The sequence below is a fragment of the Mustela erminea genome, chromosome 18 (assembly GCF_009829155.1).
Source record: "Mustela erminea isolate mMusErm1 chromosome 18, mMusErm1.Pri, whole genome shotgun sequence".
NCBI lineage: Eukaryota > Metazoa > Chordata > Mammalia > Carnivora > Mustelidae > Mustela > Mustela erminea.
In genome coordinates this window covers 27,104,074-27,119,391 of record NC_045631.1, presented here as the reverse complement: position 1 = coordinate 27,119,391, position 15,318 = coordinate 27,104,074, and the positions used below count along the sequence as shown (strand labels likewise).

The 15,318-nt window shown below is 61.7% G+C and overlaps 1 protein-coding gene across 2 annotated transcripts; it reads right to left on the bottom strand.

Moving 5' to 3' along the window:
* Positions 1-427: 427 nt before the first annotated feature.
* On the bottom strand, positions 428-9,803 carry TBX2 (T-box transcription factor 2). Of its 2 annotated transcripts, XM_032320077.1 has the most exons (8): positions 9,130-9,803; positions 7,744-8,011; positions 6,638-6,784; positions 5,386-5,462; positions 5,124-5,287; positions 4,018-4,655; positions 1,812-1,865; positions 428-1,760 (listed from the first exon to the last, which is right to left on the bottom strand). In XM_032320077.1, the coding sequence occupies exons 1-8, from the start codon at positions 9,522-9,524 to the stop codon at positions 1,413-1,415; spliced, it is 2,091 nt and encodes a 696-aa protein (XP_032175968.1). In that variant the 5' UTR covers positions 9,525-9,803; the 3' UTR covers positions 428-1,412. The 2 variants fall into 2 exon arrangements, with proteins under 2 accessions (XP_032175968.1, XP_032175967.1); XM_032320076.1 differs by having other exon boundaries at positions 428-1,865; positions 9,130-9,802.
* Positions 9,804-15,318: the final 5,515 nt, after the last annotated feature.

The following is a 15,318-nucleotide window of genomic DNA, read 5'->3' as shown; positions in this document are numbered from 1 at the left end:
CTCCTTAAAGGGAGAGAGGGCGTAGGGTGCAGCCATCTTCCCAGCTCCAGCTCCCCAGAGGCACTAAAAGGCCATGCGTTTCCACTCCGGAGCCCCAGAAAGGGAGCCCGGAATCCCCGTGCGGAGTGGCTGGGGCGGCGGCCAGAGGCGAGTGGCCAGCAGAGGGAGCCCGGCCCCCGGCCCGGGAGGCTGCCCGCGCGCGAAGAACGGGGGGCTCGAAGCTGCTCGGCGCCTCCCGGCCCAGCCCACGGCCCTCGCCGGCGCCGCCCGGCCTCGCAGCTCCGCCCGCAGCCCCAGCCCGCTGCCGCCCCCGGGGTGCAGCTGCTGCCGAGCAGGGGGCGCCGAACGTTTAGTCCCCGCCCCCAGCCCCTCCCTACGCGCTCGCTGCGCCCCCTGCCCCACGCGGCCCACAGAGCGCACAGCGCCGTTCACTTCGCATTGCAGCGTTTTATTGTTTTCTCGCGTTTTTGTCTTTTCGTCTCTCTCCGTAGCGAAAAGTGAAAACCTGAGGTGGAGCCCGCGGGCCGGGCGAGCAAAGCCCGGGCGTGGGGGGTGGGGAGGGGAGCCGAGGGGCTGGCGGGTGGGAGTTCCTCCAGGGGTCGGGGCTTCTCCCGCAGCCAAGGACCCCCCCCCGCCCCCAACCAGCCCTGTACAATATAGATGCTCATGTAAAATGAAAAGAAAATTTAAATGCTATGAATTAATCTCTAGATATTATGTACACAGCAATGTACACCTTTGAATAAATTAATACCAATTTGCATATTCTGGGAACCTTAAAGCTTATTTACACAAATTACCATTTATTTCATAAATATCTTTTTTTTCCCCCCCTGGAGACTCAAGGCCGAAGTGCCACTCCCTCCGCTGATCCAGGGGTGGGAGGGGCGCCTCTCTTTTGAGGGGGAAAGAGTGGGAGGACTAAAAGAACAGGTCCCTCCCAGCTCAAGTCTACACTGACTTCAGTCTTCACTGAGCCCAGCATCCCTCACTGCAGATTCTCAAGTGGTCCAGGCCCAAGACTAGGGGCTCTGGGCTTCTCTCCCAGGCTCCCATCCCTGACTCCTGCACCTTCTGGCTCTGGAAGAGACAGATGGGCGGGAGGACGAGGCCTCCCCACGGCGCTGGAGGACCCAGAGGGGCCCCTGGCCAATACCACCTTGACACTGGAGCAGATCTGGACCGTGACCAGTGGTTCCTAAGCGACTGTGTTCCCGGCAGTCGGATTCCTTGTGAGGCCCAGGGAAATGTCCCAGGCCCCGGATGGCTGGTCGGGCCTCTATTCCGGCTGCTGCAGCCTGCTTTTGCTCCTTTATTTAAATAAATACCCATTCTGTGCTGTACACGTCCCAAGCAGCAGGGGCAGGCAGCCCGGGAGGTCTGCGTGGCAGCGGAGCAGCTGGGCAGCCCCCTCACTTGGGCGACTCCCTGCCGGGGGAGAGGGCTCGCTGGCTCTCTAGCCCACTCACCAGTCTCTGGATGCTCTGCAGTTCACTGGCCGCCTCTTTGGCTGAGCCGCTGGGTGACAGGGCCCCCCGGGAAGGGGCCCCAACCTTGCGGAGAGCTAGCTCCGGCAGGGGGCTGGGCTCCCGGCTGTTGCCGCCTGCAGCCTTGGAGCCCTCCGCCGCCAGCCCAGTGGTGAGGAGGCTGGCGCTAGGCGGGATAGTTACCGGGATCTGGTAGGGGCTGAAACGCAGGCGGGGCCGGGCACTGCCCAGAAAGTGGCTCCGGGACAGGGAGCCTGCGGCGGCGGCAGCTGCGGCCGCAGCACTGGTGGCGGGCAAAGCAGAGGCCGCGGCCGCAGCAGCTGCCATGTACGTGTAGGGGTAGGGGAAGAGGCCTCCGAAAGTGGGCATTGGGATTCCCTGAAAGAAACAGAACAAGACAAGGGTTAGGCATCCTGCCAGAGGTGTTCCGAGGGTAAGCTCGGTGCTGGGGGTGGTGCTACCACCAGCCATCCCTGCCCTACGTTTCTAGGAATATAAGCCCAGAGCTCCCAGAACCCGAACCCCAAGCAGCACAGGTAGGCATGAGCCGGTGTGCTTAGGCCAACCCCTGTTAGAAGGGCGCTCACTTCTGAGTATGATGCAAAGGTCTGGCGCCATCAAGCTCTGGGCCAGGTATTACAGTAAGAGTGAGGGAAAGACACGCCAGGTGGCTGCACTAGCATGGGCAAAGGCCTGGAGGCAGGAAACTGGGCAGGCAGAGAGCCAGGTGGCAAGCAGGCAGATTTGGCTGTCTTGGGAAGTTCTGCTCACTTCGAACACTGTCTTCCCCAGCCCTTCTTTCTGGAGGTGCCCGCAAAGGACTGAGGAAGCACAGGCAGGAGAGGGGAGGAGCCCTATAAATTCTCCTTTTACCTGCCTGCCTGCCCAGGGATCTCCTGCCTGGACCAGAAGAGCATAGATGCCAATCCGTTTATAAACTCGCCTGGATATTCTACAGAGAACTCCTGGCGGCTCCTCAGTGGCAGCTGAGGAAGGAATGCAAAGTCTGCCTGTGGAGAGCACAGTAGCCAGGAAACCCCAGACAAACACCCGTCTGAGTCCATGAGGCCTGACTTTTGGATTAGCTGACCTTTGAGATAATGGCTCCCTCCCCGGAGTATGGAGATATGGGGAGGAGTGCAGGGGCTGGTTGCGCTGGGCTTCCAGGGAGCCTCAGGCCTGGCTCAAGCAGGGAGAAGGAAAGAAGTCGCTTAGTCAGGAATGAGCAAATATCCTTCCCGAGAAGGTCAATTCTACTGGGCATTCAGTCCTGGCATCTCAGGTGGGGAGGAAGGAGGGAGGCTTCAGATCTCCCCAAAATTGGCTCTACCTGAGGGCTAGGGGCAGGCTACCCTGGCTCAGGAACTTAACCACTAGCATGAAGCCTCCTGAGTGCTGGGTATTCTCCACCTGGCCCTGCACCTGTGGCCCAGGCTGTATCTGGAAGGCCTGACTTCTGCACGACCTCTCAGACGCCCGTGCTGCGGAGGGGGCATTCACATACACACAGAATCAAGAATGCAGGTTAAACCTCCAGGCCCTACGTTCCATTTTCCCGAGGCTTCCTGGCCATCTCAGAGCCACACACACGTGATGTGAGCGCTTCACTCACTCCAAACATCCCTGACACTGAGCTCTGTTAAAAACCCATTTCAGAAACCCCTCACCCCCCCCTTAAAAATATTTGCTTCAGAACCAAAGGAGTCTTCTCAGACCTGAACTCCTATTTTCCTTCCCTTAAGATAAGATCTCAAGGATTCAATTTGCCAGAAACCTCAGAGGGAAGAAAATGAATGTAGAGATTCCAAATCTTTCCACAGGGAATATTCCACCCAAACAACCAAAGAGGCCGCTCTCCCCATGGGATCTCCACATTTTGCTGCTGGCCAGTTTCAGAGTCTCCCCTGGGAGCTCAGAATTTCAGCCTGGACCTGGGGAACTGAACCCCTCTTTCCTGAGATTTGTGGCTGAAGGAGCTGGGAGACCCAAAATGGGGGGAAGAAACAGCCCAGCCCTGTCCTTTGTCACGTCAGAGGACTTCCTAGAGGACTTGAAAGTAGCCAGAGGCATCTGAGAGGTGGGTCTCTGTGGCGTCAGTTGTTCAGAAAATATTGCAAATTTTTCTACTCCCTTTTTCCAGGCATCATAGCCTTTCAGGGACTGACAGTGAGCCAAGAGCTTTTGCCTCCAAGAGAAGTGTCCTGAGGCCAGGAAAGCGGCCTTCACCAAAGTCAGAAGCAAATCCAGTCTGTCAGAGGAAGACTCTAATGGGTGCCACTCTGTGCCTGAGGCATAGGGAAGGAACCCCAAAGAGGGCCAGGGATTTGTTGAGAGTCAGACACAAGTAAGAAACAGTGCCTGGCCAGACCCTAGACCTACAGTCTTAGTCTCCCCTGAATCTAGGCATCCTGGAGAGTGTCTGTTGGGTCTCCCCAGGACAGAGTCATTGCCAGTTGAACTCAGAGCGCCCATGGCACCCTCAGGCCCTATGCCCACCTCGCTCTTTCTCCCTCCCGATCACAGGCCTTACCTGAGATGCCAGCATGTGCTGGGAGAGGTGGAAAGGGAAGGGCGCGGCGGTGTTTGCCGCACTGGCCGCGGGACCCAGCCCGCTTGCGTCCAGCCCAGTGGCGGTCCCTGGCCCGCCTCCTCCACCACTGCCGCCGCCGCCCGCCACCGAGGCCAGCAGGTGACCCATGCCCATGGCGGAGAAGGCTCCGGGGCCCATGGCGAACTGTCCCGGGTGCAAGAAGAGCGGCTGGCCGGCCCCCAGCGGCCCGAAGAACTGCTGCCCGTGCAGATGGCCAGAAAAAGCCAGGCCCGGCAGGTGTCCGGCGCCCAGGGGGGACGCACTGTCCGTCTGCACCACCAGCGGCGCCAGGCCCGGCTCCTTGCCCTCGCCCGCCTCCTTGCGCCCGTCGTCCTTCCGCCTCGCTTCGGCGCGCTCCTTCTCCAGGCTCCGCAGGCCAAACGGGCCGTCCCCGCCGCTCTCGGCCGGCTCCTTGCCCCTCTCGGGGCTGCGCCGCTCCCGGGTGCGCTCAGGTTCGGTCAAGCGAGGGGGGCTGCCGCTGTCCAGGGCCGGACTGCGGCCTAGCGCTGGCCCCGCGCGCTCCTCGCTCAGCCTCTCCGGCTCTGGGTCGCTGTCCGCGGCACACGACTTCTCCTCGGCTGCGGAAGAGAGGACGCGCGAGGTCACAGGGGCCCGGGAAGACACACCCGCGAGGCCTCCCCCCGGCATCTGGGCCAGGTCGGAGAGACTGGGAAAGGCCGGCTCTCGGGAAAGCCGCGTCCGAGGAGCTTCAAGCTCCTCGTCGGGCAGGGGGCAGTTGCAGGTCACCTAATTTAAGGCCCCGTATTTACTGCTGGAGAAACTGAGCCATGTAAGGAAACTCACTCCCAGAGTCACACAGCGCCCGGGGCCTGGCTCGGAGTCCAGCCAGATCTTCTAGCTATCCGGGACCACCCTCCCAGGGAAGGCCTGGGTCGGGTGCCCCAACCCAGTCACAGTGCTGACGCTTCCCCCAGGCCGTACGGTTACCCGGTTACCCGACGCTCAGCAAAGAGCCAACCGGGCCCCCGGAGGAGGGCCTCCCCTCCGCCCTTCCTCCACCCCCGGTCCGACCACTCGACCCTCACCTCGGGTCCGATGCAGGCGCAGGGGGCTAGGCGCTGACCCCGGGGAGGGTGGCTGTTCCCGCGCGGGGGCGGGGTCGCAAGACGAGGCGTCCGACTCCGCGCCGTCGCGCTCGGGCTTGCAGTGTTCCTCGTACAGGCGCAGGGATGGCAGCGTCAGCTGCTTCCTGGGCAGGAGCGGAGGGAGCGGGTCAGAGGCGCGCGCACAACCCTGCGGCCTGCTCGCTCAGACACCCTACCCAGAGCCGCCCGGCTCGCCCCTCACCTTTTCTCCCGCCGCCCATTCCCGGTGTCGCGGAAGCCCTTGGCGAACGGGTTGTTGTCGATCTTCAGCTGCGTGATCTGCGGGGGACCGAGGAGGCGGTGTCAGGTCAGGAAGCGGCTCCTCCAGCCTGGCCTGGGGCACCCCGAGGTCAGAGGCTGCCGGCGCGGAGGAGAGCCTGGCGAAGGTCCCCCTGGTCCCCGCCCGCCTGGGACAGGACGCCCCAAGACGGAAGGCGAGGTGAGGCCTGCTGGCGGACCTCGCGGGAAGCCACAGGGTCTCTCCTCCTCCAAAAACTTCATTCGAGGCGTATTCTCTTATCTTGCACACACAAGCCCAGAGCTGTGCGCAGAGTCGGGATCTGCCTAAGCATGCACCCGGGCCCGCTCGGTCACTCAGGTTAAACAAACCCGGCGTAGGAGGCGCGTAAAGGGACAGCAGAGCACATGCTGGTCCACGCCACAGGCGCAAATCACACTCACGGGCCCGCACACACGCAAGTACACACAGACAAAACAAACACGTGCCACGGAACCAAAGGAATCCACACACCTCCACACCCAAAATGTTGCCCGCCTACCCGCATACACATCGTTTCACAAAGACAAAAAGAATGACCGGTTGAGCACTTGGACACTCTCCGGAGAGGGGTACACATGGGCACAGGCCCAGAGGGAGTGCTTCTCTGCCCCTCTAAAGAGAGAGTGTAGAAAGGCAGCAAGAAGAAAGACCCCTTTAACTTAAAGGAAAAGTCTCTAAACACTTCCCAAGGGGTTCAGGGCCTGGACGGATGGGGGAGGAGGTCTTTGGGAACCTGTGTCACCTGTCCCGCCCTCTGGGCCCTAGGTTCCTATCGCTGGTTCCCCAGCCTCCGAAAAGCCAGGGCAGATTGCCTCCGGCTTCCTCTCTTCATTTAAATCCCCATCTCCCAGCCAAGAAATAAACGAATAAAATGTAAAAATGTCAGCGCAGTCTGGGGTCTCTGCTAATTGCTAAGTAAACATCCCCACCCCAACGAGCGCCCAGCTGTTCCCGCGCTGGGGGAGCCTCTGTGTTCGTGTGGTGGAATTGGGAGGAAGCCTGGGGGATTTCAGTGGGTGCTGCGCTTACAGTGCAAGACTTGGTGCTGGGGAGGGAGCTGTGAGGGTGCAGGGTGGGTCCTGGGGGCTCAGGGGGGGAATGAGTGAAGATTTGGAGCCTGCAGGTGTAAGGGGGTGTTGGTGCAGGGACTGGGTCCGCTGCCCACGCAGCGCACCTTGTCGTTCTGGTAGGCAGTGACGGCGATGAAGTCGGTCTCGGGGAACACGTAGGTGCGGAAGGTGCTGTAGGGCAGCTTCAGGATGTCGTTCGCTCTCACGATGTGGAAGCGCGGTTGGTACTTGTGCATGGAGTTCAGGATCGTCTGTGGGGAGGGTGCGGGTCAGTCGGCAGCCCCCAGCCTTTGGCCCCAGCATTTCTACTTCCTGGGAGCCCCACCACTTTCCAAGTCTCTCTGTCTCTTTCTTCGTCTGCCTCCTCCACCCCCTCCATGGCGATTTTCTCCTGTGTTCTCTGCTCTTTTTCTTGCCTGTATTTCTTTTTCTTCTATTTTTTCCCCTCAGTTTTCTTTATTGCAGTTTCTTTCTCTCTCCACTTAAAAAATTTATCCCAATTGAAAACAAAACAAAATAAAAACCCAACAAAACTCCACTCTTAACCTCTCTCCTTGGGCTCATTGCTAAGGCCCTAGTAACTCCACGGACAGAAGATTTGGACCTTCCAGGGGCTCAACAATGGGTAGTCCCTTTTGCCCCAACTCCCCCCTCCCATTCACTGCGGGGCCTGGCTCAGGAAGAAACGGAGAGAACCCCCAAACTCTCTCCTCCTGGTGGGGCATCTGCCTGTAGAAGGAGGGAAAGGAGTCTTAGGATGTGAAGGGGGCTGGTTTAACTTTTGAATCTCCTAGTTTGGGGGGGAAATGGGGACATGGGTCAAGGGGAAGGGTGAAGAAAAGCTGAGGTCGGGGACGGGACTTCCAAACTCAGCAGTTAAAGACCAGAGGCTGCACAAATGAGTCCCGGTCACACCTGCCTCCCACTGGGCTCTAGAAAGAGCTTTGGAAGGCCGGACCCCAGCCGAGATTGTGAGCAGCTTGAAGCTTGCCGCCCCACAACCCCTTCCTTCCCCAGGCCTGCAGAGCGAAGCCCTTTGGGCCCAGGCTCAGCCAGCATGGGCCACAAGGCAGTGACCCGAGCAGGGGCACTCTGAGGGTTCGGCCAGCGCTCCCCTCTGGGGAATCCCGAGGCCTGCTCTCCCGCCCCCACCCCCTGCGGAGCCGGATGCAGTGTCCGACCCTCTTCCCAGCGCCTGCCCAGGACTCACGAAGCCATGCTTGTCAGAGATGTTGTTGGTCAGTTTCAGCTTGTGAAAGGCCACAGGCTTGGCCATCCACTGCTCTCCCGTGGCCGGGCTGTCCGGGTGGATGTACATGCGTTTGGGCATCTCTGGGTCGGCCTTGCCCGCCACCATCCAGCGTGAGTTATGGAACTTATACCGGCAATCATCAGCGGCCACAATGTCCATCAGCAGGATGTACTTGGCCTTCTTGTCCAGGCCGCTGACTCGCACCTTGAAGGGAGGAAACATCCGCCTGCGAGAAAGGGAAAGGGGAAGACTCCGTGGAACCCGGTTTTATTTCTGAGGACCCCACTCTCCAGGCATACACTACTGCCAGGAGCTTCCCTATGTGGGTTTCCCTGTTGTCGCTGTTCTGCCCTCATATGACTGCCCAGGAGACCCCACCTGTGGTTGTTATTCCTGTGGGAGCCCATTTCCGCTGGTCAAATCCTTTCTTATTATATGGTTACCCCTGGGCCCTATCCTCATATCCTCAGGTTTGGTGACTGTCTTTCTCCCTCATCTGAGATGAAAGTCAATGACCAGAAAACCCAGGCCCCCTAGAAATACACCTGCTTCTTTTGAATCTCCCCCAAATTCACTCGGGGGATATGCCCACTGGGACTGAAACTCCCAAAAATAAAACCAGAAGATGTTTGCTTGGGGAACTGGGTTACAGCCCAACGAGAACCTTGCATTTCGGGGGAAGAGGGTGAACCTGAGGCCTGGATTCTTGATGGTTGAGTCGAACGGTGGAGGGGCTGGGGACTGTGACTTTCTTCAGTGTTTAAGGCTGGAGCAGTGTGTGAGTAGGGGGCTTCTCACTCCTTGGGCCTGGACAAGGCTCCCAGCCGAGGTCAGGCTGCAGCTGGGCCCGCTTGGGGCTTACTGCCAGAACGGAATGGCGGGCTGGAATCCGCTGGCCAGCCTGGGCCTAGCACGGTGTGAGTTTCATTCTGGGTTCCCGGGTCAGAGGACGGACGGGAGATGCTGCATCTCCTCAGAGCTCCGAGAGCCAGACCCGGAGGCAGGAGAGCCAAGCGCCAGGGCTGGGGAGCCGCAGCCGAGATCTCGGAGAACCCGCCCGGGCCGAGCCGCGGGGCCTCCTCGGCTTTGAGACTCAGAAAGGTTGGGACTATTATTTAGGAGCGTGTTTTCGTTTTGTTTCATTCGGGTAACTTTGGTGTTTTCGTTTTAAAAAATTCGCTCACAGCTAAATGAGAAAAGTCAACTTGGTTGTCTGTGGGAGCTAAGCGTGGCGCCTGGCCGGAGCCGGGAGCCGCGAGCGGCCGGGTCGGCGCCGGTGGGTGCTGTCGGGTCCCCGAGCCTGCCCTCCCGCCTGCATGCCCGCCGGCCAGCCAGCCGCCCTACCTCCCGGACTTGGTGATGACCATCTCGGTGCCCAGCTTGTGGAACTGGTCCCACAGCTCCTTGGCCTCCAGCGTCACCTTGGGGTCGTCCTCCACCTCGTCCTCGGGCTCCAGGCTCTTAAGCGAGCGCAGATGCGCGGCGGGCGGGTGCGGGCCGAGTGCCGAGACGTGCAGCCCCGCCTCGGCCGCCGCCGCCGCCGCGGCCGCCGCCGCCGCCGCCCCCGCCAGGCCCGGGTCCGGCAGCGGCTTGGCCAGCGCGCCGGGCGGCAGTGCGAGCGCCGGGAAGAAGGAGGGCTGCGCCGCCGCCAGGAAGGCGGACATGGGGAAGTCGGCCGGCCGTGGCGCGTGGAACGGGTGGTAAGCCATGGCGCTGGCCGCCAGCGCCGGCTCTCTCATCGGGACATCCGGCCCAGGCGCCCAGGGGCCGGGGCCGGGGGCGCGCGGCTCGGACCCCCGGCCCGGGCGGCGGCGCGCGCGGAGGAAGGGCGACCCGGGTGGCAGGCGCGGCGGCGGCTCCTCCCGGCTCCCCGTCCGACGCACGGCTAGGGGCGCGGGGCTCTAGGCGCGGGGGTGGCGGGGGCTCTGCGCGGGGCTGGGCTGGGCTGGCCCGCTCCGGCGCCGGGGACCACGCGCGACTGGTTAGATCTTGTCGTGATCTCTGGAAAACTGTGACTATCTCACATGTCCTGCCCTGCTCGGATCCCCTGCGCTAACGAGCCAGGCCCCCCTTGATTGCTGATTTTACGCTTTTTGGACCAATTGTGGGTCTCCGGGGGCGGGGTTTTGACAGCTCAAGCCAAGCTCCGGCCGGGAGGGGGGGTGCCGGGGAGAAGGTGTCGGAAGCCTCAGCAGTAAGAAAACATGTCAACAGAATAAAATATTAACCAATGACGGGCCAGCGGGCCCCGAGACCCCTCCCCCTGCCCCGGCCCCCACCCGGACGCCCGCGCCCGCGGCTGCCTGCGCCGGGACGAGAAAGCGCGGCGGGCCGACCCGACCCGCCGAAAGGGCCTGAGGCGGGGGGCGCCCGGGTCCCAGAGCCCTGGGGAAGGACCCCCAGCCGCACGCAGGCTCCAAGTGCAAAGCATTGACACGGCCCCGAGAGGAAAGGGGGCGCCCTTCTTCTCCCTCGCCTGGCGGCCCAGCCGCTCTGGCCCGCGCCCCAGCTTGGCCTCCGACCCCGCTCTCGGCCGCAGAGCAGCCCGGGGCCCCTGCACTCCTGCTGGGACTGGAAAGAGAGGCCGGTGGGCGGGCGAGTCGGGAGGCGCGGGCGGCCAAGGTCCTGGAGCCGAACCCAGGTGGCGGGAGCCGGTGAGTGGAGCGGTGGTAGAACCCCGGTGGGGCCGGCGTGGGCGGGAGTGGGACGCGGCCTGGCTCTTGGGAAACGCGGGGACCCCTAGTCCGAGCCCCCCACCCCTTAGGAAGACTCAGGAGGAACGTGGAGTTCCTGGCAAGCCCTGAATTAAGCCCAGTATCTGTCTGCGTCCCAGATCCAGCCTTGAGCCCTCCGACAGCCAGGAGAGGCTCGGGGTTAGGAAGGTGTGCGCATCTTCCGCCGAGCACCGGGCGGCACGGCGTGGGCCAATCCCGGTTCCCAAATCCGTGACCCGCGACCCAACGAATTTTCGCCGCATCCGGTACCGGAGACCCAAGTCTCCCTCATCCTAAACAGCGGCATCCTCTCTCCGCTCTATGCCGCGTTCTTAAGAGTTTGTTTCCGTTTCTCTGGAGCGTACGTCTCTCAAGTTCAGTAGTTCGGAGCAACGAGTGTGGGGGTCGGAGTGTCTGGGCGCACCTGTGGTTGAATCCGCTACCCCACCCCAGTCTTCGTTCTTCGGCAGCCCCACTATTTCCCCCGCCCCGTGGTGTGTGTGTGTGTGTGTGTGTGTGTGTGTGTGCGCGCGCGCGCGCGTGTGTGATGCGCCCAGTACGGTGGTGCACACTGTGCACGGCGCGAGCCGCAACTTCAGGAACGCGCCAAGTGAGTGAAGCGGCCACACACCTGCCTTGAATCGGGCTCGGGAGCTGTCACTCCGACTGATTCCTGGTGGTCACTTTCTAAAGGACAAGAAGGACCACAAACTACACATGGATGGCACTCTTGCCCGCACATCCTATATAAGTGTGGGTGAGTTCGGCCGGCGCGGGCCCTGTGCCCGCGTGGTAGGCGCGTGCAGCCCACATCCCACAGTGACCCAGGCAACACTGCCCAGCCACTGCACACACCCAGTCACAGGGCACCTTGTCGCTGCACACTTGGACCTGGCATTTAAGCCTGATGGCTTGGAGCAATGCGGATTAGGGACCGGCCAGAGGGGTTTGGCCTCCCGACCTTTTTCTACTTTTCCAAGCCAGTCCTTTCACAGCTCCCTTACCCAGCTTGCAAACGAGCGCCGCCCCCACAGGGTTTCTCTTCACGACCCTGCTCCTGGCTGGGTCGCTACTCTCTGAGTGCCTCCTCTCTCTGTCCAGAACGAATCTTCGACTCTGCGCTGCGCCGTCTACGCAGGTGGGGCAGAATCCGTTGCAGTTCTGCACAGGCAAAGTCCTGCCGGCTCCATTTAGGCGGGATATGGCCCCTCGGGGAGGAACGTGTGTGGGCATGTTTGTGCCGTTGGTGAGGTGACCAGATAATAGGGCAGCGTTCCATAGTCAGGAATCCGGGGACGGGCCGGGAATCCGTGAATATATTTACAAAGTCATGGGTGTACATTACTTTCGTACTTGTAAGAATGTGTGTACATCTAACTGTGCAATTTGGACATTTTCCTGGGAAATGTCCGCATCTGGTCCGGGGTCTAAGGCCCGGAGAGTTCGAAACGGGCGGACCTGGGTTGTTTGCCGAAGAACCCTGGAGACAGTGCATGCATGGCTGCATTGGGGAACCACTATCCCACCTGGCCACAGCCACTGGGTCACCATCTTGCCCTCCCGCGGCCACAGGCTGTTTCCGGCAAGGCCCCTGTCGTCTGTCCTGCCTTTCTATCCCACAGCCAACCCGAGGTCCTGCTATAGGCACTCTCAAGATTCTGAATCTACCCCCTCCCCGCCCCCCAGCCAAACTCTCTAACGAGAAATATTCTTGGCTCCTCGGAAACCCACGTAGGGGAGGCCCAGGAGGCCTCGGAGCGGCGCCTTGAGGCTCCCAAGCTCCAGCTCGGCCCCTCCCCCACCGGGTCTACCCCACGTCCCCTTCCCGGGAACAGGCGCCTTGGGGGGGGGGGTCCCCGGGGCTGAGAGTTCGTGTCTCTTTAAGAGGCCCTGGGGGGCGCCTCACAAGCCGCCCGGGGCTGGAGGGGGAGGGCACGGGCGGGGGCGGCTGGCGCCAGGCGGCCGAGGCTCCACAACAAAGCTCCGGCCCCTGTCACTTCGCATCGGCCGGGCCCCGCAGACGGGCGGGGGACGCGCGCTCAGCCGCCCCTCCCTCTCCTAGGCAGTCCTGGGCCCGGGCGTCGGGCGGGCGCGGGCCTCCCGGCCTCCCGCGGGTGGTTGCGCGCCCTCAGTACGCTCCGCGCTTCCCACAACTAGGAAATCAGGAGGGGGGCGGCCTCGGCCGGATGGTGCCTTGGTCCCGAGCCATGTTGGGCCGCCCGTCTGTCCTTGGCCCCGTAACATTTCGCGGCGTCAGGGGCCACTATTGGGACCTTCCCCGGGTTGGGCCTCTCGGGTGTCTTTGCCTGTGTGACTGGATGTGGATCTGCGTGCGCCCGCGTGCATGGCTTAGGGGGTATATGGTCGGGTGGCGCAGGCGACGAGCGTCGGGTAACGGGGCCCTGTCCTGAGAGGAGAACTAAAGATATGATTGTGCCGGGCTAAGCTCAGGTGACGTGTGTGGCCTATCCGTGTAACCAGCAGCGGAGGTGCCACTGGACGTCTGTCCCCAACTTGGCGCGGCGTGCGTGCGTGTGTGTGTAACGCGTGTGTGTGGTGGGGCGGGGGTAGACGCGGAGTTGCTTCCCATCCCCGCTTCCCGGCCGGACCCGCGCCTCCCGGAGGCTTGGCGCCAGCCAGCCCCGTTTAGCGGCCGGGCCCGGCTCCCCCGCGGTCCCGGGTCTGGCTGGGGTGGGGGCCGCGGCCTCGATGACCCCGGCCCGCAGCGGCCCGGCCTGTCCCGTCCACTTAGACAAATTGCGGCTGACAGGCGCGCAGTCTCTCTGGAGTCGCCGCCCGCCCGACGCCTCCCTCCCGACCCAATTACCCCGCGCAGGGTCGGGCCAAGTGGCTGGGAAGGGGTGGGGGGGGCGTGGGGAGAGCAGGAGGCCCGACCTGTTCTCCGCCCGCGCGGTGGCCCCCGCCTTGCTCCAGGAAAGGCAGCGGGGCCACTTTTTTCCGGTTAGGTCCCGGGAAGTGCCTGGGCAGGCTGCCTGTGTGGCCCAGTCCCCAGTCTTACAGGCGAACGCGAGGACGAGGCCCCTCCTGGCAGCTCAGGTTCCGGACTTACCCGGCCTTTGAAGGGGGTCGCTTTACACCCGAGGGCGAGGTGCGTCAGCCCGCAACCGAGGGTGCGTCCCCTCCGGCCTTTGGACGACGTCCCCCGGAGTTTTGGGGACCCTATAACGCTGGGAGCTCCAGACTATTAGTGGCTCTGGGGTCTTAGTCCGCTGGTGGCCGCGGTCCGCTTGGGAGCAGGGATGGGCCAAAGTGAGGTGCACGTCTGTGAAACGGCGAGTGCGTGGACGCGCACTTGTGAAATGGTGGGTGCGGGTGCTTGGGATTACGGCGGCGCGAGCGGGCCATGCTGCCGCGGGGCTTGAGGGGGCAAATCGCTTAAAGGACCCCTAAGACCAGCCCACCTGCGAGAGAGGGGCGGGGCTGGCCTGCGCGCGCTCGCCAGGATCGGGATTCACTTTCTCAAACGCTTTCGCAGGGAGCCGCTCGGGATTTCCTGGCGCAGCGTAGTGGGGGACAGCGCCCCACAATCAGGGTTCCAGCTGGGTCGTACGCGCCCTCCCTTTCCCGAGGTAGAGCTACTTGGCTGTCCCGTCAGCCTCCGGGCCTCCAACCAAACTTTTGCCTTTTTAACCGATAACTTCCTCTTTGCTTGATTCAGCCTGGTTGCTCTTCTTGGCAGGACACGCACCTCTCCCCCTATTTTACAGATGACGACCCTGAAGCCCAGAGGGCAGTAATTTACCCAAGGTCACGCAGCTACCAGTGGCAGAGCTGGGATGGGACCTTGGGACCTTAGAAGAGAGTCAGGGCGCATCCAGTCCTTAGAAGCTGGTGCTGTCACTGCTGTCCTGAGAGCTTCCCCCACTTACACAGCAAGGCAACACTGAGACTTCAGCCCCACTTTCAGGCTGAGCTCTTGTTTTAACTATAGGACAGAGGAGAGGCTCTCTCCCTTTGCCCCTAGAGTTTCTGGCTCTAGGTGTGCAGGAGGAGGCTGCATTTCCAAGTTACACAGGGACAGGGAGTAGCTTCAAAAGCCAGGGTCTGGAAGCTCTTAGGGGTAGGGGATAGAGATGAGTGGGATCAGAGTCTTGGATTGTGTGGGGGCGCAGGACAGGGAGGTCAGCACAGAACAGAATCCAGCCCTCTTAAGAGCACAGGAGGCAGCAGGGAGCATACAGAGGTCAGATCAGCTGTGTGACTTTGCAACGCTGTGGAAGGCCCGAACCTTCTCTGGGGCTCTGGCTTCTCATCTACAAAATCAGGACTGAGCAGTACTCCTTTAAGTACCTTCTAGTTTAGAAAGTCTCTGGTCTGTGCAAATCAGAAAAATCAGCCCTTGAGAAACTCTTTCCAACCCCAAACTGGCAGCTGCCTGCTCTGGCCTCTGCTTGCTTCCAGAGCTGATGCTGCTGTTTGATGGAGTACTTGCGCTCCTGGATTTGCCTTGGGACCACTGGGCCTTTTCTCAGATCAATCCCAGACAGTGCCCTCCCTCTTTGAGCTCCCATCAGCCTCCTCAGACCATGAAGATATTTTTTCCTCCATCAGACTGAGAGAAAGTCCACGGTAATTTGCCCTTGGAGCAGGTAGCACTGTGAGAATCAGGGAGGTCTCATAGCTCCCTCAAGGTCACTCGGTCAGGCCACAATTAGATGCATGTTCTGATGGCCTCCTAGGTGATGGCATCATGGAGGTCTGCTGGGCTGCTGGGGAGGGTGAGGTGAAGATTGCCCTTGGTGTTATCTCTAGAGGATAGGAGGCTGGCTGCTTGGGGGCCAGTGGGCAGTACAGTCCC

Coding starts and splice junctions, on each gene's coding strand:
- TBX2 (XM_032320076.1), bottom strand. CDS start 9,524: ATGAGAGAGCCGGCGCTGGCGGCCAGCGCCATGGCTTACCACCCGTTC. Junction 5,463..6,637: donor CTGCCTACCAGAACGACAAG/GTGCGCTGCGTG, acceptor GGTCCCCCGCAG/ATCACGCAGCTGAAGATCGA. Junction 4,656..5,123: donor GCGCCTGCATCGGACCCGAG/GTGAGGGTCGAG, acceptor TCTCTTCCGCAG/CCGAGGAGAAGTCGTGTGCC.